Below are 27,657 nucleotides of genomic sequence, written 5' to 3' on the forward strand. Positions count from 1 at the left end.
CTGTTCCTCGGGATCACGGAAGAGTCCCTTGGAGCAGTGGTTCCCAACCAGGGGGGCGCCAAAGATCGCAGGGGGGCGCCAAAGATCGCAGGGGGGCGCCAAAGATCGCAGGGGGGCGCCAAAGATCGCAGGGGGCGCCAAAGATCGCAGGGGCGCCAAAGATCGCAGGGGGGCGCCAAAGATCGCAGGGGGCGCCAAAGATCGCAGGGGGCGCCAAAGATCGCAGGGGGCGCCAGGCCTCACATGATTTGAGGCCAAATATCATATTTAGACTTTTTTTTTTTTTTATAATTTTACCTAAAGTAATACGCAATACATGATTGTCACTAAAAGCCTTTTCTCTACATTACAATAAAATATAGAAAAGTATTGATTAATGAATTGAAGTTAGTATTAAAGGCATAAAAAGACAGAAATGTATAATTCTTTCTATAGAAATGTTTCTTCTGCCATAAGCGTCCAAACCGGCTTTTCTGGATCAGCGCATTTTAAAACAGTCGTTGTCCACGCCGGCTTCAGTTGGATTATTGTCAGTCGCTCCGATCAGATCGGTCTCCTCCATTTTGTAGATTATTCACGACTTTTGAATCCTCATAAACACATCGGCAAAATCCGGCTCACTTTGAGCACGTGTTTTAAACAGTTCCCTTTGTGAATTGTTTCCACTTCCGCCTTTAGTTTCTTCATTCAGCGGGAAAAGTCGTAATCTGGATCAGGCTGACCCTGGACTGCTTTGAACTCCAGGGACAACATGTGGCCGACTGTCTGATCCTGGATCTGATTGGGATTAGAAGTGTTGAACTCCTGGGCCCTGGGATCAGAACAGCTGAGCATCAGCTGAGCTCTCTCACAGGTTAATCTGTGGCTCTGCCCACAGGTGACATCATGGCCTTTGAAGATGCAGGCGAGAGGGCGGGGCTTCAGGTGTGGAGGGTGGAGAACATGGAGCTGGTTCCGGTTCCTGTCATCCTGTACGGAGGGTTCTACAGCGGGGACGCCTACCTGGTTCTGAAGACCCTGGAGAGCCGGAGCGGAACCCTGCAGCACCACCTGCACTACTGGATAGGTACTAGTACTGCAGTATTCATGTACTAATACTACTGACCCTGCAGCACCACCTGCACTACTGGATAGGTACTAGTACTACACTATTCATGTACTAATACTACTGACCCTGCAGCACCACCTGCACTACTGGATAGGTACTAGTACTACACTATTCATGTACTAATACTACTGACCCTGCAGCACCACCTGCACTACTGGATAGGTACTAGTACTGCAGTATTCATGTACTAATACTACTGACCCTGCAGCACCACCTGCACTACTGGATAGGTACTAGTACTACACTATTCATGTACTAATACTACTGACCCTGCAGCACCACCTGCACTACTGGATAGGTACTAGTACTACAGTATTCATGTACTAATACTACTGACCCTGCAGCACCACCTGCACTACTGGATAGGTACTAGTACTACAGTATCATGTACTAATACTACTGACCCTGCAGCACCACCTGCACTACTGAATAGGTACTAGTACTGCAGTATTCATGTACTAATACTACTGACCCTGCAGCACCACCTGCACTACTGGATAGGTACTAGTACTACACTATTCATGTACTAATACTACTGACCCTGCAGCACCACCTGCACTACTGGATAGGTACTAGTACTACAGTATTCATGTACTAATACTACTGACCCGGCAGCACCACCTGTACTACTGGATAGGTACTAGTACTACAGTATTCATGTACTAATACTACTGACCCTGCAGCACCACCTGCACTACTGGATAGGTACTAGTACTACAGTATTCATGTACTAATACTACTGACCCTGCAGCACCACCTGCACTACTGGATAGGTACTAGTACTACACTATTCATGTACTAATACTACTGACCCTGCAGCACCACCTGCACTACTGGATAGGTACTAGTACTACACTATTCATGTACTAATACTACTGACCCTGCAGCACCACCTGCACTACTGGATAGGTACTAGTACTACACTATTCATGTACTAATACTACTGACCCTGCAGCACCACCTGCACTACTGGATAGGTACTACAGCAGTACTTGTAGTACTATATTCATAGTAATGTATAGTACTTGTAGGAGAGTTTCGATGGAGGCTACAGAGCGGAGCAGGAAGTGGAAAAGGAACCGGTTTTCTCCATCTCCTACTTTTATAATGTTCGAGTCATAAATCTATCGATGACATTTAGGATTCGATAATCAAGGCTCCGTGCATTTCATCTCAAGCCTTTATTCACCAGCTGTTTCCCACTGAGACCATTGATCTCTCTCCAGGGAGAGCTGCTCCAGCAGTTCCTCATGAAGCATCAACAGAACAACATCATCATCAGCATCATGTACATACTGATCCACTGAGCAGGTCACCAGCTTCCAGTGAGTAGCATCCACCGAGCTCTAAAACATGTAGTGGCTCCAGATCGTTCCTTTAACCTGCAGCCTGTGCCCAGACAGAGGAGCTGCCTCTAGAGCTGCTCCCTCAGACAGTCCTAGCAGCTGCTCCTTTAGTAAACCACAGCGTGCGATCTCAGGCAGGAGCCACTCACACCTCTCCGTGAGACCAGGAGCAGATGTGAGATGGAGGTTCCCCAGCAGGCTTTGTATATAAGTGTCCCAGAGACTGAGCCTCCTTAGAGATGAAGTGTCCCAGAGACTGAGCCTCCTTAGAGATGAAGTGTCCCAGAGACTGAGCCTCCTTAGAGATGAAGTGTCCCAGAGACTGAGCCTCCTTAGAGATGAAGTGTCCCAGAGACTGAGCCTCCTTAGAGATGAAGTGTCCCAGAGACTGAGCCTCCTTAGAGATGAAGTGTCCCAAGGACTGAGCCTCCTTAGAGATGAAGTGTCCCAGAGACTGAGCCTCCTTAGAGATGAAGTGTCCCAGAGACTGAGCCTCCTTAGAGATGAAGTGTCCCAGAGACTGAGCCTCCTTAGAGATGAAGTGTCCCAGAGACTGAGCCTCCTTAGAGATGAAGTGTCCCAGAGACTGAGCCTCCTTAGAGATGAAGTGTCCCAGAGACTGAGCCTCCTTAGAGATGAAGTGTCCCAGAGACTGAGCCTCCTTAGAGATGAAGTGTCCCAGAGACTGAGCCTCCTTAGAGATGAAGTGTCCCAGAGACTGAGCCTCCTTAGAGATGAAGTGTCCCAGAGACTGAGCCTCCTTAGAGATGAAGTGTCCCAGAGACTGAGCCTCCTTAGAGATGAAGTGTCCCAGAGACTGAGCCTCCTTAGAGATGAAGTGTCCCAGAGACTGAGCCTCCTTAGAGATGAAGTGTCCCAGAGACCCTACACACAGGGGGCAGTGAAGGGGTTAATGCTTCACAGTCTGTCACACATCTCAGAGCGCTGTGATACGCAGCTTCTAACTGGACCAGCCAACGGGCCGGTGCATTCAGATAGACCAGATCCCAGAGTCCAGCACAGGTCAAAGGTCACAGAGCCTCTTCCTGGCCCTCCAGGAGGAGGCAGGACCCTTAAGAACCCTCCTCACCCCTCAGCTCCTCAGCAGGCTAGAGACCTGAGGGTTAGAGGAGAGACGACCATCAGCAGACACCCAGGTGTTTGAAACAGGAACCCACTTTGAGCACTTGTCCTTGCGTAGTACAATATCTACAGCAGGCTCTGGGTCTGTAGCTTTAGAAAAGAGCGTGACCTCGGTTTGATCCACATTAGAAGGCAGCGTTAGTTCAGAGCGCTGAGTCTGAGTCGTGTTGGAAGCAGCCTGTGATGTAGCACCAGCTCTGACTGAGGGACCTCTCAGAACATCACGGGATCATCCGCATGATGTGAAGTAGCTCCATCCACATGTTCCCCTGAGCTGTTGGTGCAGATGGAGAATAAGAAGAGGGCCTGACACAGAGCCTGAGGAACACCAATAGTGATGTGTACCCACTCAGAAGACAGCCCATCAGAGTGAACACATGGGCCCTTCAGAGAGGCAGTTCTCAGACCAGCCACTGCACGGCTGCCCTCCCTGTCCAACCCACTCAGCCTCTTCTTCGCTTCAGGATGAGTCCCGACGTGTCCAACGCTTTGGACAGGTCAACAAACAGAGCTGCTCACTCTGCTTATCATCTAGATCCTCTCCACATCGTTCACACGGATCAACATGCTTACAGACCTGGCCATTCCACCTTAACACCGTGTATCAACATGCTTACAGACCTGGCCATTCCACCTTAACACCGTGTATCAACATGCTTCAGACCTGGCCATTCCACCTTAACACCGTGTATCAACATGCTTACAGACCCTGGCCATTCCACCTTAACACCGTGTATCAACATGCTTACAACCTGGCCATTCCACCTTAACACCGTGTATCAACATGCTTACAGACCTGGCCATTCCACCTTAACACCGTGTATCAACATGCTTACAGACCTGGCCATTCCACCTTAACACCGTGTATCAACATGCTTACAGACCTGGCCATTCCACCTTAACACCGTGTATCAAGGTTAATTTAGAACAGATCAAAAATATGCGATTAATCGCGATTTACTATTTTAATCGACTGACAGCCCTAATATTATCACAAAGGTTTATAGCGTAGTATGCTCAACATAACTATCAAACACGACATCCAATGGAAGGAGGGTTCTAGGACCCGGATCTAAACCCAGCACGAGACCGAGCAGCTGGAGCTCTTCACCGCCTCATTCAGGAACACGCTCAGGCACATTCAGAAGGTTGCCAAGACATTATGTCAGTATTATAAAGTTCATTTGAACTGTGGCTATGTATGCAGCCATTACTATGGCACACTTCTTTGCATTTACTTTTGGCCTTAGGATGGCGATAAGTGGATGACCATTTTAGTTTTCACTTCAAACAGCACTGCATGAAGTGATGAGCTGCTTAGTTTGCATCGTGTTGCATGTTTTGAGTGCGTGAGGACCCCGGGAAGAATAGCGATGCGCATGCTGGTGTTCACGGGATCTAATAAAGACAACGAGACACGATCATATGTTCTCTGTGAAGTGTTTGAAAAAACTGATTTAAACCATTGAAAAGTCCATTAGGAAGTGTGTGTGTGTGTGTGTGTGTGTGTGTGTGTGTGTGTGCGCGTGTTTATAACGTGTATGTGTGCGCGTGTTTATAACGTGTCAGCCTCAGGTCTGAACACCTGGACACATTCCTCCACTCAGCAGCAGGTAAACAGGAAGTAGCTTTAGCGGCAGTTAGCTCTTCAGAAACTCTTTTAAAGTAAACAACAACAACAACAACAGACAGCCCCGCGCGCTGCGACACAGACAGGAGGACAGACACTCCAGCTGTCTGTCTGTCCTCCACCTTCACTCTCTGACACTTTATGCACTGTTTACTGTCAGCTAACTAAAGCTAATATAGGCTAACGGCTAATAACAGCTGTTGACTCACCGTCTCCAGCGCGTGCAGCAACATGCTACCTAGCTTACTGAACGCCTCCATTCTCCCGACAAACCTCTCCGTTAACCCGGTTAGTTCCCGGTTATTATCCGGCTATACCAAACATGTTGACAAACTAAATTAAACAGCTGACCGTCCATCAAGCCAGGTCGATGAGATGTCAACATCGGGGAGGACTTCAAAATAAGTGAACACAATCCACATCCGGTTTCAAAATAAGAGCATCGCGTCTGAGGAAAAGCCCAATAATAAAGAACGTTTTAAATAATAAAGAATATTTTGAACCTGAATGACCTCTGTAGTGTTCTGTTTACCTGAGCACCTGAGAGGTAAGGAGAATGATGACAGGTGAGGGAATATGAAGATGTCGGACGGGTTTCAGCTCTTTGTGTTACCTGGGTGTGTCTGTGTGTGGGGGGGGGGGGGGGGGGGTAGAGGTCCTGGGTGTGTCTGTGTGGGGGGGGGTAGAGTTACCTGGGTGTGTCTGTGTGGGGGGGGGTAGAGGTACCTGGGTGTGTCTGTGTGGGGGGGTAGAGTTACCTGGGTGTGTCTGTGTGGGGGGGGGGGGTTACCTGGTGCCCCTCCCCCTTCAGCCCCTCCTCATCCTCTCAGGTGAGCTCAGCCTTCAGAAACGTTCCAGCAGCTGAACTGAAGGTGAGTCCTCTCTACCGGAGCTTCACTTTAGTCCTGTCATATTTCGGTGTGTAGCTCGGTGTGTGTCTCTCAGTGTGTGTAGCTCAGTGTGTGTAGCTCGATGTGCCTCTCGGTGTGTGTCTCTCAGTGTGTGTGTAGCTCGATGTGCCTCTCGGTGTGTGTCTCTCGGTGTGTGTGTAGCTCGATGTGCCTCTCAGTGTGTGTGTAGCTCGATGTGCCTCTCGGTGTGTGTCTCTCGGTGTGTGTGTAGCTCGATGTGCCTCTCGGTGTGTGTCTCTCAGTGTGTGTAGATCGATGTGCCTCTCGGTGTGTGTCTCTCTGTGTGTGTGTAGCTCGATGTGCCTCTCGGTGTGTGTCTCTCGGTGGTGTGTAGCTCGATGTGCCTCTCGGTGTGTAGCTCGATGTGCCTCTCGGTGTGTGTCTCTCAGTGTGTGTAGCTCGATGTGCCTCTCGGTGTGTGTAGCTCGGTGTGTGTCTCTCAGTGTGTGTAGCTCGGTGTGTGTAGCTCTGTGTGTGTAGCTCAGTGTGTGTCTCTCGGTGTGTGTAGCTCGGTGTGTGTGTGTGTCTCTCTCCTCAGTGTGTGTATCTCTGTGTGTGTGTGTGTGTGTGTGTGTGTGTTTGTGTGTGTAGCTCAGTGTGTGTAGCTCGGTGTGTGTCTCTCGGTGTCTGTAGCTCGGTGTGTGTAGCTCGGTGTGTGTGTGTGTGTGTGTGTGTGTGTGTCTCTCCTCTGTGTGTGTGTCTCTCCTGTGTGTGTGTGTCTCTCCTCAGTGTGTGTCTCTCAGTGTGTGTGTGTCTCTCAGTGTGTGGGTCTCAGTGTGTGGGTGTGTGTCTCTCAGTGTTTGTGTGTGTCTCTCGGTGTGTGTCTCTCAGTGTGTGTGTGTGTCTCTCAGTGTGTGTGTCTCTCGTGTGTGTGTCTCTCAGTGTGTGTGTGTAGCTCAGTGTCTGATGAACTGTCTTCTGTATTAACTCAGAGAGGAGTCACACCTGCAGAACAAAAGGACTCTTCAGAGCTGCAGGTTATTACCTGGGCGGGTCACTTCCTGTTCCTCGGGATCACGGAAGAGTCCCTTGGAGCAGTGGTTCCCAACCAGGGGGGCGCCAAAGATCGCAGGGGGGCGCCAAAGATCGCAGGGGGGCGCCAAAGATCGCAGGGGGCGCCAAAGATCGCAGGGGGGCGCCAAAGATCGCAGGGGGGCGCCAAAGATCGCAGGGGGCGCCAAAGATCGCAGGGGGCGCCAAAGATCGCAGGGGGCGCCAGGCCTCAGATGATTTGAGGCCAAATATCATATTTAGACTTTTTTTTTTTTTTATAATTTTACCTAAAGTAATACGCAATACATGATTGTCACTAAAAGCCTTTTCTCTACATTACAATAAAATATAGAAAAGTATTGATTAATGAATTGAAGTTAGTATTAAAGGCATAAAAAGACAGAAATGTATAATTCTTTCTATAGAAATGTTTCTTCTGCCATAAGCGTCCAAACCGGCTTTTCTGGATCAGCGCATTTTAAAACAGTCGTTGTCCACGCCGGCTTCAGTTGGATTATTTGTCAGTCGCTCCGATCAGATCGGTCTCCTCCATTTTGTAGATTATTCACGACTTTTGAATCCTCATAAACACATCGGCAAAATCCGGCTCACTTTGAGCACGTGTTTTAAACAGTTCCCTTTGTGAGTTGTTTCCACTTCCGCCTTTAGTTTCTTCATTCAGCGGGAAAAGTCGTAATCTGGATCAGGCTGACCCTGGACTGCTTTGAACTCCAGGGACAACATGTGGCCGACTGTCTGATCCTGGATCTGATTGGGATTAGAAGTGTTGAACTCCTGGGCCCTGGGATCAGAACAGCTGAGCATCAGCTGAGCTCTCTCACAGGTTAATCTGTGGCTCTGCCCACAGGTGACATCATGGCCTTTGAAGATGCAGGCGAGAGGGCGGGGCTTCAGGTGTGGAGGGTGGAGAACATGGAGCTGGTTCCGGTTCCTGTCATCCTGTACGGAGGGTTCTACAGCGGGGACGCCTACCTGGTTCTGAAGACCCTGGAGAGCCGGAGCGGAACCCTGCAGCACCACCTGCACTACTGGATAGGTACTAGTACTGCAGTATTCATGTACTAATACTACTGACCCTGCAGCACCACCTGCACTACTGGATAGGTACTAGTACTACACTATTCATGTACTAATACTACTGACCCTGCAGCACCACCTGCACTACTGGATAGGTACTAGTACTACACTATTCATGTACTAATACTACTGACCCTGCAGCACCACCTGCACTACTGGATAGGTACTAGTACTGCAGTATTCATGTACTAATACTACTGACCCTGCAGCACCACCTGCACTACTGGATAGGTACTAGTACTACACTATTCATGTACTAATACTACTGACCCTGCAGCACCACCTGCACTACTGGATAGGTACTAGTACTACAGTATTCATGTACTAATACTACTGACCCTGCAGCACCACCTGCACTACTGGATAGGTACTAGTACTACAGTATTCATGTACTAATACTACTGACCCTGCAGCACCACCTGCACTACTGAATAGGTACTAGTACTGCAGTATTCATGTACTAATACTACTGACCCTGCAGCACCACCTGCACTACTGGATAGGTACTAGTACTACACTATTCATGTACTAATACTACTGACCCTGCAGCACCACCTGCACTACTGGATAGGTACTAGTACTACAGTATTCATGTACTAATACTACTGACCCGGCAGCACCACCTGTACTACTGGATAGGTACTAGTACTACAGTATTCATGTACTAATACTACTGACCCTGCAGCACCACCTGCACTACTGGATAGGTACTAGTACTACAGTATTCATGTACTAATACTACTGACCCTGCAGCACCACCTGCACTACTGGATAGGTACTAATACTACAGTATTCATGTACTAATACTACTGACCCTGCAGCACCACCTGCACTACTGGATAGGTACTAGTACTACAGTATTCATGTACTAATACTACTGACCCTGCAGCACCACCTGCACTACTGGATAGGTACTAGTACTACACTATTCATGTACTAATACTACTGACCCTGCAGCACCACCTGCACTACTGGATAGGTACTACAGCAGTACTTGTAGTACTATATTCATAGTAATGTATAGTACTTGTAGGAGAGTTTCGATGGAGGCTACAGAGTGGAGCAGGAAGTGGAAAAGGAACCGGTTTGATAAATGTTGTTCATCCGGATCATCTCCTACTTTTATAATGTTCGAGTCATAAATCTATCGATGACATTTAGGATTCGATAATCAAGGCTCCGTGCATTTCATCTCAAGCCTTTATTCACCAGCTGTTTCCCACTGAGACCATTGATCTCTCTCCAGGGAGAGCTGCTCCAGCAGTTCCTCATGAAGCATCAACAGAACAACATCATCATCAGCATCATGTACATACTGATCCACATGAGCAGGTCCACCAGCTTCCAGTGAGTAGCATCCACCGAGCTCTAAAACATGTAGTGGCTCCAGATCGTTCCTTTAACCTGCAGCCTGTGCCCAGACAGAGGAGCTGCCTCTAGAGCTGCTCCCTCAGACAGTCCTAGCAGCTGCTCCTTTAGTAAAACCACAGCGTGCGATCTCAGGCAGGAGCCACTCACACCTCTCCGTGAGACCAGGAGCAGATGTGAGATGGAGGTTCCCCAACATGGCTTTGTAGATAAGTGTCCCAGAGACTGAGCCTCCTTAGAGATGAAGTGTCCCAGAGACTGAGCCTCCTTAGAGATGAAGTGTCCCAGAGACTGAGCCTCCTTAGAGATGAAGTGTCCCAGAGACTGAGCCTCCTTAGAGATGAAGTGTCCCAGAGACTGAGCCTCCTTAGAGATGAAGTGTCCCAGAGACTGAGCCTCCTTAGAGATGAAGTGTCCCAGAGACTGAGCCTCCTTAGAGATGAAGTGTCCCAGAGACTGAGCCTCCTTAGAGATGAAGTGTCCCAGAGACTGAGCCTCCTTAGAGATGAAGTGTCCCAGAGACTGAGCCTCCTTAGAGATGAAGTGTCCCAGAGACTGAGCCTCCTTAGAGATGAAGTGTCCCAGAGACTGAGCCTCCTTAGAGATGAAGTGTCCCAGAGACTGAGCCTCCTTAGAGATGAAGTGTCCCAGAGACTGAGCCTCCTTAGAGATGAAGTGTCCCAGAGACTGAGCCTCCTTAGAGATGAAGTGTCCCAGAGACTGAGCCTCCTTAGAGATGAAGTGTCCCAGAGACTGAGCCTCCTTAGAGATGAAGTGTCCCAGAGACTGAGCCTCCTTAGAGATGAAGTGTCCCAGAGACTGAGCCTCCTTAGAGATGAAGTGTCCCAGAGACTGAGCCTCCTTAGAGATGAAGTGTCCCAGAGACCCTACACACAGGGGGCAGTGAAGGGTTAATGCTTCACAGTCAGTCACACATCTCAGAGCGCTGTGATACGCAGCTTCTGACTGGACCAGCCAATGGGCCGGTGCATTCAGATAGACCAGATCCCAGAGTCCAGCACAGGTCAAAGGTCACAGAGCCTCTTCCTGGCCTCCAGGAGGAGCAGGACGTGTTCCTGGAGAAGAACCCTAGCCTCACCCTCAGCTCCTCAGCAGGCTAGAGACCTGAGGGTTAGAGGAGAGACGACCATCAAGCAGACACCCAGGTGTTTGAAACAGGAACCACTTTGAGCACTTGTCCTTGCGTAGTTACAATATCTACAGCAGGCTCTGGGTCTGTAGCTTTAGAAAGAGCGTGACCTCGGTTTGATCCACATTAGAAGCAGCGTTAGTTCAGAGCGCTGAGTCTGAGTCGTGTCAGAAGCAGCCTGTGATGTAGCAGCAGCTCCTGACTGAGGGACCTCTCAGAACATCACGGGATCATCCGCATGATGTGAAGTAGCTCCATCCACATGTTCCCCTGAGCTGTTGGTGCAGATGGAGAATAGAAGAGGGCCTGACACAGAGCCTTGAGGAACACCATGAGTGATGTGTACCCACTCAGAAGACAGCCCATCAGAGTGAACACATGGACCCTTCAGAGAGGCAGTTCTCAGACCAGCCACTGCACGGCTGGACCTGCCGACACTGAGCAGCCTCTGCTTCAGGATGAGATGATCCACGTGTCCAACGCTTTGGACAGGTCAACAAACAGAGCTGCTCACTCTGCTTATCATCTAGATCCTCTCCACATCGTTCACACGGTCATCGCGGTCATCGCCTTCATCGCCTTCATCGCGTTCAACCAAGAGGTTTCTTTTACTGAAACGTAGCTTTTAATAAAAGTGAGGGGTCGTTTTGACCCCAACGTCATCATTAACGGAAACTCTGACTTGTAGTAATATATAATACTTGTAGTAATATATAATACTTGTAGTAATATATAATACTTGTAGTAATATGTAATACTAGTCTGTTGTAGCCTCTGATCTGCGCTGTGATTGGTCGGTAGGCTCTGACTGCTCTCAGGATGAAAGAGGGGCGGCGGCCATCTTTGCAGTGCAGATGGACGACTTCCTGCAGGGGAGACCGGTCCAGAACCGGGAGGTCCAGGGGCACGAGTCCAGAACCTTCAGCGGGTACTTCAAGACCGGACTCAAGTACATGGTAACAGCAGAACCAGACTCAAGTACACGGTAACCCAGAACCAGACTCAAGTACACGGTAACCCAGAACCAGACTCAAGTACACGGTAACCCAGAACCAGACTCAAGTACACGGTAACCCAGAACCAGACTCAAGTACACGGTAACCCAGAACCAGACTCAAGTACACGGTAACCCAGAACCAGACTCAAGTACACGGTAACCCAGAACCAGACTCAAGTACACGGTAACCCAGAACCAGACTCAAGCACACGGTAACCCAGAACCAGACTCAAGTACACGGTAACCCAGAACCAGACTCAAGTACACGGTAACCCAGAACCAGACTCAAGCACACGGTAACCCAGAACCAGACTCAAGTACACGGTAACCCAGAACCAGACTCAAGTACACGGTAACCCAGAACCAGACTCAAGTACACGGTAACCCAGAACCAGACTCAAGTACACGGTAACCCAGAACCAGACTCAAGCACACGGTAACCCAGAACCAGACTCAAGCACACGGTAACCCAGAACCAGACTCAAGCACACGGTAACCCAGAACCAGACTCAAGCACACGGTAACACCAGAACCAGACTCAAGCACACGGTAACCCAGAACCAGACTCAAGTACACGGTAACCCAGAACCAGACTCAAGTACACGGTAACCCAGAACCAGACTCAAGTACACGGTAACCCAGAACCAGACTCAAGTACACGGTAACCCAGAACCAGACTCAAGCACACGGTAACCCAGACTCAAGTACACGGTAACCCAGAACCAGACTCAAGTACACGGTAACCCAGAACCAGACTCAAGTACACGGTAACCCAGAACCAGACTCAAGCACACGGTAACCCAGAACCAGACTCAAGTACACGGTAACCCAGAACCAGACTCAAGTACACGGTAACAGCAGAACCAAGCACACGGTAACCCAGAACCAGACTCAAGTACACGGTAACCCAGAACCAGACTCAAGTACACGGTAACCCAGAACCAGACTCAAGCACACGGTAACCCAGAACCAGACTCAAGCACACGGTGAACCAGAACCAGACTCAAGCACACGGTGAACCAGAACCAGACTCAAGCACACGGTAACCCAGAACCAGACTCAAGCACACGGTAACCCAGAACCAGACTCAAGCACACGGTAACCCAGAACCAGACTCAAGTACACGGTAACCCAGAACCAGACTCAAGTACACGGTAACCCAGAACCAGACTCAAGTACACGGTAACACCAGAACCAGACTCAAGTACACGGTAACACCAGAACCAGACTCAAGCACACGGTAACCCAGAACCAGACTCAAGTACACGGTAACCCAGAACCAGACTCAAGCACACGGTAACACCAGAACCAGACTCAAGTACACGGTAACCCAGAACCAGACTCAAGCACACGGTAACCCAGAACCAGACTCAAGTACACGGTAACCCAGAACCAGACTCAAGCACACGGTAACCCAGAACCAGACTCAAGTACACGGTAACCCAGAACCAGACTCAAGCACACGGTAACACCAGAACCAGACTCAAGTACACGGTAACCCAGAACCAGACTCAAGCACACGGTAACCCAGAACCAGACTCAAGTACACGGTAACCCAGAACCAGACTCAAGTACACGGTAACCCAGAACCAGACTCAAGCACACGGTAACCCAGAACCAGACTCAAGTACACGGTAACCCAGAACCAGACTCAAGCACACGGTAACCCAGAACCAGACTCAAGTACACGGTAACACCAGAACCAGACTCAAGCACACGGTAACACCAGAACCAGACTCAAGCACACGGTAACACCAGAACCAGACTCAAGCACACGGTAACCCAGAACCAGACTCAAGCACACGGTAACACCAGAACCAGACTCAAGCACACGGTGAACCAGAACCAGACTCAAGTACACGGTAACACCAGAACCAGACTCAAGCACACGGTAACCCAGAACCAGACTCAAGCACACGGTAACCCAGAACCAGACTCAAGCACACGGTGAACCAGAACCAGACTCAAGTACACGGTAACACCAGAACCAGACTCAAGCACACGGTAACCCAGAACCAGACTCAAGTACACGGTAACCCAGAACCAGACTCAAGTACACGGTAACCCAGAACCAGACTCAAGCACACGGTAACACCAGAACCAGACTCAAGCACACGGTAACCCAGAACCAGACTCAAGTACACGGTAACCCAGAACCAGACTCAAGCACACGGTAACCCAGAACCAGACTCAAGCACACGGTAACCCAGAACTACCTGTAGAGACCTGTTCCCTGTTATGACATAACTTCCTCTCTCACAGAAAGGGGGCGTGGCCTCAGGGTTCCAACACGTGGTGACCAATGAGGTGACGGTTCAGAGGGTGCTGCAGGTCAAAGGTCGACGCGTCGTCAGGGCAACGGAGGTCCCCGTGAGCTGGGAGAGCTTCAACCAGGGAGACAGCTTCATCCTGGACCTGGGAGAGGTGAGACAGGTGGAGGGGGTGAGACAGGTGGAGGGGGTGAGACAGCTTCATCCTGGACCTGGGAGAGGTGAGACAGGTGGAGGGGGTGAGACAGGTGGAGGGGGTGAGACAGCTTCATCCTGGACCTGGGAGAGGTGAGACAGGTGGAGGGGGTGAGACAGGTGGAGGGGGTGAGACAGCTTCATCCTGGACCTGGGAGAGGTGAGACAGGTGGAGGGGGTGAGACAGCTTCATCCTGGACCTGGGAGGGGGTGAGACAGGTGAAAAGGTGGCGGGTGTGAGACAGGTGGACAGGTGAGAGAGGTGGAGAGGTGAGACAGTTGGAGAGGTGAGACAGTTGGAGAGGTGAGACAGTTGGAGAGGTGAGACAGTTGGAGAGGTGAGACAGTTGGAGAGGTGAGACAGTTGGAGAGGTGAGACAGTTGGAGAGGTGAGACAGTTGGAGAGGTGAGACAGTTGGAGAGGTGAGACAGTTGGAGAGGTGAGACAGTTAGAGAGGTGAGACAGGTGGAGAGGTGAGACAGTTGGAGAGGTGAGAGAGGTGAGACAGTTGGAGAGGTGAGACAGTTGGAGAGGTGAGACAGGTGGAGAGGTGAGACAGGTGGAGAGGTGAGACAGGTGGAGAGGTGAGACAGGTGGAGAGGTGAGAGAGGTGAGACAGTTGGAGAGGTGAGACAGTTGGAGAGGTGAGACAGACTGACAGATCTGAACCTGTCTCTCTCTCTGCAGGAAATCATCCAGTGGTCTGGTTCCCATAGCAACCGCTTCGAGAAGCTGAAGGCCACCGTGGTGAGTGACATCATAACACTATCATCATGACATCATCATGACATCATCATGACAGTAGCAGAATGTAATGGATGTTGTTTCTAAGTTCAGGTGTTTAGCAGTCTTCTGGCCTGTGGGATGATGCTGCCTGAGTCTGGTGGTTTTAGTCCTGATGCCGGCCCTGAGTCTGGTGGTTTTAGTCCTGATGCTGTCCCTGAGTCTGGTGGTTTTAGTCCTGATGCTGTCCCTGAGTCTGGTGGTTTTAGTCCTGATGCTGTCCCTGAGTCTGGTGGTTTTAGTCCTGATGCTGTCCCTGAGTCTGGTGGTTTTAGTCCTGATGCTGTCCCTGAGTCTGGTGGTTTTAGTCCTGATGCTGTCCCTGAGTCTGGTGGTTTTAGTCCTGATGCTGTCCCTGAGTCTGGTGGTTTTAGTCCTGATGCTGTCTCTGAGTCTGGTGGTTTTAGTCCTGATGCTGTCTCTGAGTCTGGTGGTTTTAGTCCTGAAGCTGTCCCTGACTCTGGTGGTTTTAGTCCTGATGCTGTCTCTGAGTCTGGTGGTTTTAGTCCGGATGCTGTCCCTGAGTCTGGTGGTTTTAGTCCTATTGCTGTCCCTGAGTCTGGTGGTTTTAGTCCTGATGCTGTCCCTGAGTCTGGTGGTTTTAGTCCTGATGCTGTCCCTGAGTCTGGTGGTTTTAGTCCTGATGCTGTCCCTGAGTCTGGTGGTTTTAGTCCTGATGCTGTCTCTGAGTCTGGTGGTTTTAGTCCTGATGCTGTCCCTGAGTCTGGTGGTTTTAGTCCTGATGCTGTCCCCTGAGTCTGGTGGTTTTAGTCCTGATGCTGTCCCTGAGTCTGGTGGTTTTAGTCCTGATGCTGTCCCTGACTCTGGTGGTTTTAGTCCTGATGCTGTCTCTGAGTCTGGTGGTTTTAGTCCGGATGCTGTCCCTGAGTCTGGTGGTTTTAGTCCTATTGCTGTCCCTGAGTCTGGTGGTTTTAGTCCTGATGCTGTCCCTGAGTCTGGTGGTTTTAGTCCTGATGCTGTCCCTGAGTCTGGTGGTTTTAGTCCTGATGCTGTCCCTGAGTCTGGTGGTTTTAGTCCTGACGCTGTCCCTGAGTCTGGTGGTTTTAGTCCTGATGCTGTCCCTGAGTCTGGTGGTTTTAGTCCTGATGCTGTCCCTGAGTCTGGTGGTTTTAGTCCTGATGCTGTCCCTGAGTCTGGTGGTTTTAGTCCTGATGCAGTCTCTGAGTCTGGTGGTTTTAGTCCTGATGCTGTCCCTGAGTCTGGTGGTTTTAGTCCTGATGCTGTCCCTGAGTCTGGTGGTTTTAGTCCTGATGCTGTCCCTGAGTCTGGTGGTTTTAGTCCTGATGCTGTCCCTGAGTCTGGTGGTTTTAGTCCTGATGCTGTCCCTGAGTCTGGTGGTTTTAGTCCTGATGCAGTCTCTGAGTCTGGTGGTTTTAGTCCTGATGCTGTCCCTGAGTCTGGTGGTTTTAGTCCTGATGCTGTCCCTGAGTCTGGTGGTTTTAGTCCTGATGCTGTCCCTGAGTCTGGTGGTTTTAGTCCTGATGCTGTCCCTGAGTCTGGTGGTTTTAGTCCTGATGCTGTCCCTGAGTCTGGTGGTTTTAGTCCTGATGCTGTCCCTGAGTCTGGTGGTTTTAGTCCTGATGCTGTCCCTGAGTCTGGTGGTTTTAGTCCTGATGCTGTCCCTGAGTCTGGTGGTTTTAGTCCTGATGCTCTCCCTGAGTCTGGTGGTTTTAGTCCTGATGCTGTCCCTGAGTCTGGTGGTTTTAGTCCTGATGCTGTCCCTGACTCTGGTGGTTTTAGTCCTGATGCTGTCCCTGAGTCTGGTGGTTTTAGTCCTGATGCTGTCCCTGAGTCTGGTGGTTTTAGTCCTGATGCTGTCCCTGACTCTGGTGGTTTTAGTCCTGATGCTGTCCCTGAGTCTGGTGGTTTTAGTCCTGATGCTGTCCCTGAGTCTGGTGGTTTTAGTCCTGATGCTGTCTCTGAGTCTGGTGGTTTTAGTCCTGATGCTGTCCCTGAGTCTGGTGGTTTTAGTCCTGATGCTGTCCCTGAGTCTGGTGGTTTTAGTCCTGATGCTGTCCCCTGAGTCTGGTGGTTTTAGTCCTGATGCTGTCCCTGAGTCTGGTGGTTTTAGTCCTGATGCTGTCCCTGACTCTGGTGGTTTTAGTCCTGATGCTGTCTCTGAGTCTGGTGGTTTTAGTCCGGATGCTGTCCCTGAGTCTGGTGGTTTTAGTCCGGATGCTGTCCCTGAGTCTGGTGGTTTTAGTCCTGATGCTGTCCCTGAGTCTGGTGGTTTTAGTCCTGATGCTGTCCCTGAGTCTGGTGGTTTTAGTCCTGATGCTGTCCCTGAGTCTGGTGGTTTTAGTCCTGATGCTGTCCCTGAGTCTGGTGGTTTTAGTCCTGATGCTGTCCCTGAGTCTGGTGGTTTTAGTCCTGATGCTGTCCCTGAGTCTGGTGGTTTTAGTCCTGATGCTGTCCCTGACTCTGGTGGTTTTAGTCCTGATGCTGTCCCTGAGTCTGGTGGTTTTAGTCCTGATGCTGTCCCTGAGTCTGGTGGTTTTAGTCCTGATGCTGTCCCTGAGCTCTGGTGGTTTTAGTCCTGATGCTGTCCCTGAGTCTGGTGGTTTTAGTCCTGATGCTGTCCCTGAGTCTGGTGGTTTTAGTCCTGATGCTGTCCCTGAGTCTGGTGGTTTTAGTCCTGATGCTGTCCCCTGAGTCTGGTGGTTTTAGTCCTGATGCTGTCCCTGAGTCTGGTGGTTTTAGTCCTGATGCTGTCCCTGACTCTGGTGGTTTTAGTCCTGATGCTGTCTCTGAGTCTGGTGGTTTTAGTCCGGATGCTGTCCCTGAGTCTGGTGGTTTTAGTCCGGATGCTGTCCCTGAGTCTGGTGGTTTTAGTCCTGATGCTGTCCCTGAGTCTGGTGGTTTTAGTCCGGATGCTGTCCCTGAGTCTGGTGGTTTTAGTCCTGATGCTGTCCCTGAGTCTGGTGGTTTTAGTCCTGATGCTGTCCCTGAGTCTGGTGGTTTTAGTCCTGATGCTGTCCCTGAGTCTGGTGGTTTTAGTCCTGATGCTGTCCCTGAGTCTGGTGGTTTTAGTCCTGATGCTGTCTCTGAGTCTGGTGGTTTTAGTCCTGATGCTGTCTCTGAGTCTGGTGGTTTTAGTCCTGATGCTGTCCCTGAGTCTGGTGGTTTTTGTCCTGATGCTGTCCCTGAGTCTGGTGGTTTTAGTCCTGATGCTGTCTCTGAGTCTGGTGGTTTTAGTCCTGATGCTGCGGTAACGCCTGCCAGTCCATGGCGTCGTCTGTGGACCTGTTTGCTCTGTAGGCAAACTGCAGGGGGTCCACTTCGTGGTGATGGAGGCGAGTGCTACTGGGCGGTAGTCGTTGAGGCTGGTGATTTTTGTCTTTTTGGGGACAGGAACGGTGGAGTGTTCGAAGCATGTGGGGACGACAGACTGCAGCAGGGACCTGCTGAAGATGTCTGTGGTCAGCTGACCGTAAAGTTAAAGCTCTGGCTGGGGTGTGGCGTAGGAGTTTAAATTCTATTCTGAGCCGAACTGGAAGCCGGTGCAGTGAGGCCAGAACTGGGGTGATTTGGTCACGCTTCTTGTGGCCAGTCAGAAGACGTGCAGCTGCGTTCTGACCTAGCTGCAGGCGTCTGATTGAGGCCTGGTCCGTACCCACACACAGAGCGCTGCAGTAAGGGTGCTAATAACCCTTTCTAGGTCTTTAGAAGATAAACACGACTTGGTCTTGGCTAGGGATGCTCCAATTGATCGGTCACCGATCGAGATCGGCCGATACTCACTCTCTTCCGATCGATCGGTGCTCTCTAAACATGCCGATCGAGAGAGCCGATCGCATGACGTAAAATACATGACACTTTTCTCTGTGCGGCAAAACAAGCTCGCCAACACGGCTTCACCGGTCTGGCATTATTTTAAGGTGTCCGAAAAAGACAGTAAAATAGCGGAAAGCAACGTGAAGCAGAACTCCTGCAGCTCCGCCCGCCGGACCGGAGAGCGACACACACGAGTTATAACACACTCAGCTGTTTATCTACCTCTGGAACGAGATGCACTAGTTATACATATATTTATCCTTCACTGTCGGGTCCCTCAGTACTGGATCAGTGAGCTGCATGAGATACTGACTGGCTGACTGGAGAGAGGGGAGGGAGAGAGGAAAAGAGAGCGCTTCCGCTCATCTCTCCGTGTTGTTCTCCAAAGTGAATGTAAACTTGAATAATGTTCATTTGAATGTAATAATTAAGTTGGTTGTTGTTGTTGTTGTTGTTGTTTGTGGAAGCTCCAGAGAATGAGCATTACCTGAGTTTAAACATCACTTTAAATGGAAGATTTAAAGTGATGTTTAAATCTTCCATTTAGGCCCCGCCCACTCGATCGCCGATCGGTATCAGCCAATACTGATTTCGGCGATCGGCCCCGAAATGATCGGAGCGTCCCTAGTCTTGGCCAATAGTCGGATTTGACTACAGTGCTAACCTGTTCGGTGCTACCTTCAGTAGCACCGAAAGACCGAGATCGCGGATACAAGCGGCCGAGATGGGTTTCCTCCGCCGGGTGGCTGGCGTCTCCCTTAGGGATAAGCTGAGAGGTTCGGTCATCCGGGAGAGACTCGGAGTTGAGCCGCTCCTCCTTCGCGTCGAAAGAAGCCAGTGGAGGTGGTTCGGGCACCTAGTTAGGATGCCACCTGGGCGCCTCCCTAGGGAGGTGTTCCAGGCACGTCCAGCTGGGAAGAGACCAAGGGATAGACCTAGGACCAGGTGGAGGGACTATATCTCTTCTGGCCTGGGAGCGCCTTGGGACCCCCCAGTCAGAGCTGGTTGATGGGGGGACAGGAACGTTTGGGGCTCTCTGCTGGAACGAGACCCGACCACGGATAAGCGGAGAAGATGGATGGATGGACTGAAGGTCACTCCAAGGTTCATGACAGAGGGGAGGATGTTTTTATTGAGGGAGCCCAGAATATAAACCAGGGAGGCTGGAGGTTGGGGTCCAAAAAAGATGACCTCGGTCTTGCTCTCGTTGAGGTTGAGAACGTTTTGGCTCAGCCAGGATTTGATCTCTGCTAAGCAGTCCTTCAGCTGCTGGAGTGAGTTGGCATTTGCTTTGAGAGGCAGGTAGATCTGTACATCGTCAGCGTAACAATGGAAGGGGATATTGTGTTTTGTGAGAATTGAGCCTAGGGGCAGTATGTACAGTAGGAAAAGGATGGGGCCCAGGATGGAGCCTTGGGGAACCCCACTGTAAGAGGGGCTTCAGCAGAGGAGAAGGCACGTAGCTGCACTGAGAAGCTATGGTCCGTCAGGTAAGACCTGAACCATGCAAGAGCAGAGCCTGTGATGCCTGCGGACTGTTCGAGCCGTACAACAGGATGCTGTGGTCCACAGTGTCGGGTCCAACAGCACCAGGACAGCTGGGCTGCCTGAGTCGGCGGCTCGGAGCAGATCATTAAGAACTCTTAAAGGGCTGTGTCAGTGCTGTGCATGGGTTTGAAGCCAGACTGAAACTTGTCATGGATGCCATGTGTGGTTAAGAACGACTGCAGCTGGGCAGAGACTAAATGTAAACATATACATCATCATGACATCATCATGACATCATCATTTCATCATGACATCATTATGACATCATTACATCATCTCCACTGACTGATTGATTGACAGGTGTCCAAAGGCATCCGTGACGATGAGCGGTGTGGGCGGTGCCAGCTTCACCTCTGTGAGGAGGGGGAGGAGCCAGAGAGGATGCTGGAGGTGATTACCTCTTCCTGTTGTCCTCTTCCTGTTGTCCTCTGACCTCTTCCTGTTGTCCTCTGACCTCTTCCTGTTGTCCTCTGACCTCTTCCTGTTGTCCTCTTCATGTTGTCATCTGTCCTCTTTCTGTTGTCCTCTTCCTGTTGTCCTCTGACCTCTTCCTGTTGTCCTCTCACCTCTTCCTGTTGTTCTCTGACCTCTTCCTGTTGTCCTCTCACCTCTTCCTGTTGTCCTCTCACCTCTTCCTGTTGTTCTCTGACCTCTTCCTGTTGTCCTCTCACCTCTTCCTGTTGTTCTCTGACCTCTTCCTGTTGTCCTCTGACCTCTTCCTGTTTTCCTCTAACCTCTTCCTGTTGTCCTCTTCATGTTGTCCTATGTCCTCTTTCTGTTGTTCTCTGACCTCTTCCTGTTGTCTTCTTCCTGTTTTCTTCCTGTTTTCCTCTTCCTGTTGTCCTCTCACCTCTTCCTGTTGTTCTCTGACCTCTTCCTGTTGTCCTCTCACCTCTTCCTGTTGTCCTCTGACCTCTTCCTGTTGTCCTGTTGTCCTCTTCCTGTTGTCCTCTGACCTCTTCCTGTTGTCCTATTGACCTCTTCCTGTTGTCCTCTGACCTCTTCCTGTTGTCCTATTGACCTCTTCCTGTTGACCTCTTCCTGTTGTCCTATTGACCTCTTCCTGTTGTCCTCTTCCTGTTGTCCTATTGACCTCTTCCTGTTGTCCTCTGTCCTCTTCCTGTTGTCCTATTGACCTCTTCCTGTTGTCCTCTGTCCTCTTCCTGTTGTCCTCTTCCTGTTGACCTCTGACCTCTTCCTGTTGTCCTATTGACCTCTTCCTGTTGTCCTCTTCCTGTTGTCCTGTTGTCCTCTTCCTGTTGTCCTCTGACCTCTTCCTGTTGTCCTCTTCCTGTTGTCCTCTGTCCTCTTCCTGTTGTCCTCTGACCTCTTCCTGTTGTCCTATTGACCTCTTCCTGTTGTCCTCTTCCTGTTGTCCTCTGACCTCTTCCTGTTGTCCTCTGACCTCTGACCTCTGACCCCAGGTCCTCGGGGAGAAGCCTGACCTCCCTGAGGCTCACATTGAAGACACCAAGATGGACGCCTCCAACAGGAAGCAGGCGAAGCTGTTCCAGGTAACGTCTCAGTCAGCAGACAGGCTGTTATTGAGAAGTGGAAACAGGAAGTGCTTACCTGTGTTTCAGGTGTCCAACAGGAAGTGCTTACCTGTGTTTCAGGTGTCCAACAGGAAGTGCTTACCTGTGTTTCAGGTGTCCAACAGGAAGTGCTTACCTGTGTTTCAGGTGTCCAACAGGAAGTGCTTACCTGTGTTTCAGGTGTCCAACAGGAAGTGCTTACCTGTGTTTCAGGTGTCCAACAGGAAGTGCTTACCTGTGTTTCAGGTGTCCAACAGGAAGTGCTTACCTGTGTTTCAGGTGTCCAACAGGAAGTGCTTACCTGTGTTTCAGGTGTCCAACAGGAAGTGCTTACCTGTGTTTCAGGTGTCCAACGCTGACGGGGAGCTAGAGGTCACCATGGTGGCCGACCACAGCCCATTCTCCCAGGATGCATTGCGGTCCAGCGAGTGCTTCATCCTGGACAACGGAGCTAACGGACATATCTACGTGTGGAAAGGTATCAGCTGTTCACCTGTAGTACAGACCTGTTACACACACCTGCAACACACACCTGTAACACACACCTGTAACACACACCTGTAACACACACCTGTAACACACACCTGTAACACACACCTGTTACACACACCTGCAACACACACCTGTAACACACACCTGTAACACACACCTGTAACACACACCTGTAACACACACCTGTAACACACACCTATAACACACACCTGTAACACACACCTGTAACACACACCTATAACACACACCTGTAACACACACCTATAACACACACCTGTAACACACACCTGTAACACACACCTGTAATACACACCTGTAATACACACCTGTAGTACACACCTGTAGTACACACCTGCAGTACACACCTGTAGTACACACCTGTAGTACACACCTGCAGTACACACCTGTAGTACACACCTGTAGTACACACCTGCAGTACACACCTGTAGTACACACCTGCAGTACACACCTGTAGCACACACCTGTAGTACACACCTGTAGTACACACCTGCAGTACACACCTGTAGTACACACCTGTAACACACACCTGTAGTACACACCTGTAGTACACACCTGCAGTACACACCTGTAGTACACACCTGTAACACACACCTGTAGTACACACCTGCAGTACACACCTGTAGTACACACCCACCTCTGAAAACAACCCCCCCCTCATTAACACATACACAGGAGAGAGCAGGAAATGTGTGTCGGCTGTCAGTCACTCTGTGATCCGCTGTGTGTGTGTGTGTGTGTGTGTGTGTGTGTGTGTGTGTGTGTGTGTGTGTGTGTGTGTGTGTGTGTGTGTGTGTGTGTGTGTGTGTGTGTGTGTGTGTGTGTGTGTGTGTGTGTGTGGTGTGTGTGTGTGTGTGTGTGTGTGTGTGTGTGTGTGTGTGTGTGTGTGTGTGTGTGTGTGTGTGTGTGTGTGTGTGTGTGTGTGTGTGTGTGTGTGTGTGTGTGTGTGTGTGTGTGTGTGTGTGTGTGTGTGTGTGTGTGTGTGTGTGTGTGTGTGTGTGTGTGTGTGTGTGTGTGTGTGTGTAGGTAAGGAGGCGAACAATGAGGAGCGTCGTGCCGTTCTGAAGAGTGCAGAGCAGTTCATTAACAAGATGAACTACCCAGCACACACACAGGTACACACACACAGGTAAACACACACACAGGTAAACACACACACAGGTACCCACCCCCCCCCCCCTCTCTCACCTGTCCCCCCCTCAGATCCAGGTCCTTCCGGAGCTCGGGGAGACGCCTCTTTTCCAGCAGTTCTTTAAGAACTGGAGCGACCCTGAGGACACCGTCGGCATGGGAACAGCCTATGTGTCCAATCAGATTGCAACGATCAAGAAGGTAAAGCAGTCAGAATCTTTCAGAGACGCGTTTGACCCGGAAACTAACGCTTCTCATTGGACAGGTTCCCTTCGACGTGTCCACGCTTCATCAATCAGAAGCCATGGCAGCGCAGCACGGCATGGTGGACTGCGGGGACGGAGTCAAGCAGGTGAGGGCCCGACTGCAGCGCTAAGCATCATGGGAGATGACATGACTCAGCATTTCCTCACACCCGTGTCCCCTGGTCTGGAGGTCAATGGTTCTCTGAATGTGTTTTTTGTTATTATCCTGAAATAAGGTCTGTGGTTAACACAAGCTGAAGACATTTTAATGCTATATTCTACTTTATAAAATACTTCAGTAAATACCCCACTGGTTGCTCACAAGTTTCTACATGAGACGGGTAAACGCCATCACATTAGCCTCCTTTAGCTTAGCGGTGGTGACGTGAAGTCATGTGACCGTGCTGTAGGTCCTTTATAGCCCAACATTAGCCGCCTTTAGCTTAGCGGTGGTGATGTGAAGTCATGTGACCGTGCTGTAGTTCCTTTATAGCCCAGCATTAGCCTCCTTTAGCTTAGCGGTGGTGACGTGAAGTCATGTGACCGTGCTGTAGTTCCTTTATAGCCCAACGTTAGCCTCCTTTAGCTTAGCGGTGGTGACGTGAAGTCATGTGACCGTGCTGTAGTTCCTTTATAGCCCAACATTAGCCGCCTTTAGCTTAGCGGTGGTGATGTGAAGTCATGTGACCGTGCTGTAGTTCCTTTATAGCCCAGCATTAGCCTCCTTTAGCTTAGCGGTGGTGACGTGAAGTCATGTGACCGTGCTGTAGTTCCTTTATAGCCCAACATTAGCCTCCTTTAGCTTAGCGGTGGTGACGTGAAGTCATGTGACCGTGCTGTAGTTCCTTTATAGCCCAACATTAGCCGCCTTTAGCTTAGCGGTGGTGACGTGAAGTCATGTGACCGTGCTGTAGTTCCTTTATAGCCCAACATTAGCCTCCTTTAGCTTAGCGGTGGTGACGTGAAGTCATGTGACCGTGCTGTAGTTCCTTTATAGCCCAACGTTAGCCTCCTTTAGCTTAGCGGTGGTGACGTGAAGTCATGTGACCGTGCTGTAGTTCCTTTATAGCCCAACATTAGCCGCCTTTAGCTTAGCGGTGGTGACGTGAAGTCATGTGACCGTGCTGTAGTTCCTTTATAGCCCATCATTAGCCACCTTTAGCTTAGCGGTGGTGACGTGAAGTCATGTGACCGTGCTGTAGTTCCTCTATAGCCCAACATTAGCCTCCTTTAGCTTAGCGGTGGTGACGTGAAGTCATGTGACCGTGCTGTAGTTCCTTTATAGCCCATCATTAGCCACCTTTAGCTTAGCGGTGGTGACGTGAAGTCATGTGACCGTGCTGTAGTGCCTTTATAGCCCAACATTAGCCTCCTTTAGCTTAGCGGTGGTGACGTGAAGTCATGTGACCGTGCTGTAGTTCCTCTATAGCCCAACATTAGCCTCCTTTAGCTTAGCGGTGGTGACGTGAAGTCATGTGACCGTGCTGTAGTTCATTTATAGCCCAACATTAGCCTCCTAAAGGTGTGTGTGTGTGTGTGTGTGTGTGTAGATCTGGCGTGTCGAGGGGTCAGAGAAGGTTCCCGTTGACCCGGCGATGTTCGGTCAGTTCTACGGAGGAGACAGTTACATCATCCTGTATCAGTACCGTCACGACAACAGACAGGGACAGATCCTCTACACATGGTGAGCACAAACTTGCACCTAATTTAAAGGGGACCTATCATCCAAAATGTACTCTTGTACGTCTTTTATACATGAATGTGTGTCAGAAAACACAACCCTCTCTCTTTTCCTCCATACCCAAATCTCTAAAAACGGGGCTGCAACGGAGCTGATACAGATTCAAATGTTTCTGATCTTTTTTCCGTAGTACATATGCCAGGCCTGTAAGTGGCGCTGTAGTCTGCCACAAAAGCAGCGAAGAAGACTTCTCACAGAATCAGCCCTTGCAAAAACAGGGCTGGAAAAGAGCAAAATTAGGCATGGCTAAAATGCATGATCTGTGATATTTTGAAAAAAAAACTTCACAGACATGTTTTATATAGGTATGGCCCTACAAGATATTATTCAAATATAGCATGATAGGTCCACTTTAACTTTAATTTGAGAGGTTTATAGTTATAGTCCCTGCACCTTGTGGGTTGACACGTACCAGGCATTTGCTTGGTGTTTGTGCATCTAAAGTGATAATTATGTGTGGTTTCAGGCAGGGGGCAGACTCCAGCGTGGACGAGGTGGGGGTGTCGGCCTTCCTGACGGTGCAGCTGGACGATGAGCTGGGGGGGGCGGCCGTCCAGGTAAACCCAGAAGAACCCACCGTGACACAGATGTTACATTTATATGTTCTGGAAAGTTCCTTATACAGCTTTAGCCTTTATGAAGTCCCTCAGTGACACACTGTCTGGTGGGCCATGGGCCAGGTCATGTGACTAGTGTTCCCATGACAACATGTCCAAGATGTCCATGGGCCAGGTCATGTGACTAGTGTTCCCATGACAACATGGGCCAGGTCATGTGACTAGTGTTCCCATGACAACATGTCCCAGATGTCCATGGGCCAATTCATGTGACTAGTGTTCCCATGACAACATGTCCCAGATGTCCATGGGCCAATTCATGTGACTAGTGTTCCCATGACAACATGTCCAAGATGTCCATGGGCCAGGTCATGTGACTAGTGTTCCCATGAAAACATGTCCAAGATGTCCATGGGCCAGGTCATGTGACTAGTGTTCCCATGACAACATGTCCAAGATGTCCATGGGCCAATTCATGTGACTAGTGTTCCCATGACAACATGTCCCAGATGTCCATGGGCCAGGTCATGTGACTAGTGTTCCCATGACAACATGTCCAAGATGTCCATGGGCCAGGTCATGTGACTAGTGTTCCCATGACAACATGTCCAAGATGTCCATGGGCCAATTCATGTGACTAGTGTTCCCATGACAACATGTCCCAGATGTCCATGGGCCAATTCATGTGACTAGTGTTCCCATGACAACATGTCCCAGATGTCCATGGGCCAGGTCATGTGACTAGTGTTCCCATGACAACATGTCCAACATGTCCAAGATGTCCATGGGCCAGGTCATGTGACTAGTGTTCCCATGACGACATGTCCCAGATGTCCATGGGCCAGGTCATGTGACTAGTGTTCCCATGACAACATGTCCAACATGTCCAAGATGTCCATGGGCCAGGTCATGTGACTAGTGTTCCCATGACGACATGTCCCAGATGTCCATGGGCCAGGTCATGTGAGTTTGTGACATATGTCACTTTTCAGATCTCTGACACTAGGGGGCGTTACTTGTCAGAACTGTGTTCTATGTCGTCTTTTAAGTCTAAATGATGTTCCCCATAATTTTCCCAAAAGCAGAAATGGCTCCGGGTGGTCTTAAAGACGGCAAAGAAAATTCTTGAAAGCAAAAAAAAGATTAGATTCTGAATAAATGCATCTATGTGTGCAGGTGCGCGTGCTGCAGGGCAAAGAGCCCGCCCACCTCATGAGCCTCTTCGGGGGCCAGCCAATGGTGGTGTACCGCGGCGGGACATCCAGAGAGGGCGGCCAATCAGAGGGGGCCGACACCCGCCTGTTCCAGGTCCGAGCCAATCCGGCGGGAGACTGCAGAGCTGTGGAGGTGAGTCAGGATAACCATGCTCATTTTGGTCCCTGAACGCCTCACGCTCATTTTGGTCCCTGAACGCCTCATTTTCAATCAATCAATCAATCAATCAATCAATCAATCAATCAATCAATCAAAGTTTATTTATAAAGCTCAATATCACACAGTTTATATCTGTCTCGGTGGACTTTACAGTTTGTAAAGAATAACATGTCCTTCAATGAGAAACCCCCAGTTAATGAGAGAAACCCCCAGTTAATGAGAGAAACC

General features: G+C 50.1%; 2 protein-coding genes across 2 annotated transcripts; one reads left to right on the plus strand and one right to left on the minus strand.

Moving 5' to 3' along the window:
• Positions 1–6,103: 6,103 nt before the first annotated feature.
• Positions 6,104–27,402, plus strand: LOC117440561 (gelsolin-like; the record flags this gene model as incomplete). Its single annotated transcript, XM_034076795.2, has 14 exons — positions 6,104–6,145; positions 8,000–8,188; positions 11,549–11,703; positions 14,007–14,168; positions 14,898–14,957; positions 20,637–20,726; positions 21,761–21,850; positions 22,217–22,349; positions 23,408–23,496; positions 23,585–23,713; positions 23,778–23,864; positions 25,308–25,441; positions 25,965–26,055; positions 27,232–27,402. Coding segments are annotated over exons 2-14 (1,572 nt in total), but the record flags the coding sequence as incomplete, so codon positions are not given.
• Positions 20,731–21,389, minus strand: LOC139433160 (golgin subfamily A member 6-like protein 22; the record flags this gene model as incomplete). Its single annotated transcript, XM_071202045.1, is given in 4 exon segments — positions 20,731–20,823; positions 20,825–21,084; positions 21,087–21,249; positions 21,315–21,389. Coding segments are annotated over 4 exon segments (591 nt in total), but the record flags the coding sequence as incomplete, so codon positions are not given.
• Positions 27,403–27,657: the final 255 nt, after the last annotated feature.

Source organism: Pseudochaenichthys georgianus, unplaced genomic scaffold, assembly GCF_902827115.2.
Source record: "Pseudochaenichthys georgianus unplaced genomic scaffold, fPseGeo1.2 scaffold_1038_arrow_ctg1, whole genome shotgun sequence".
Taxonomy (NCBI): domain Eukaryota; kingdom Metazoa; phylum Chordata; class Actinopteri; order Perciformes; family Channichthyidae; genus Pseudochaenichthys; species Pseudochaenichthys georgianus.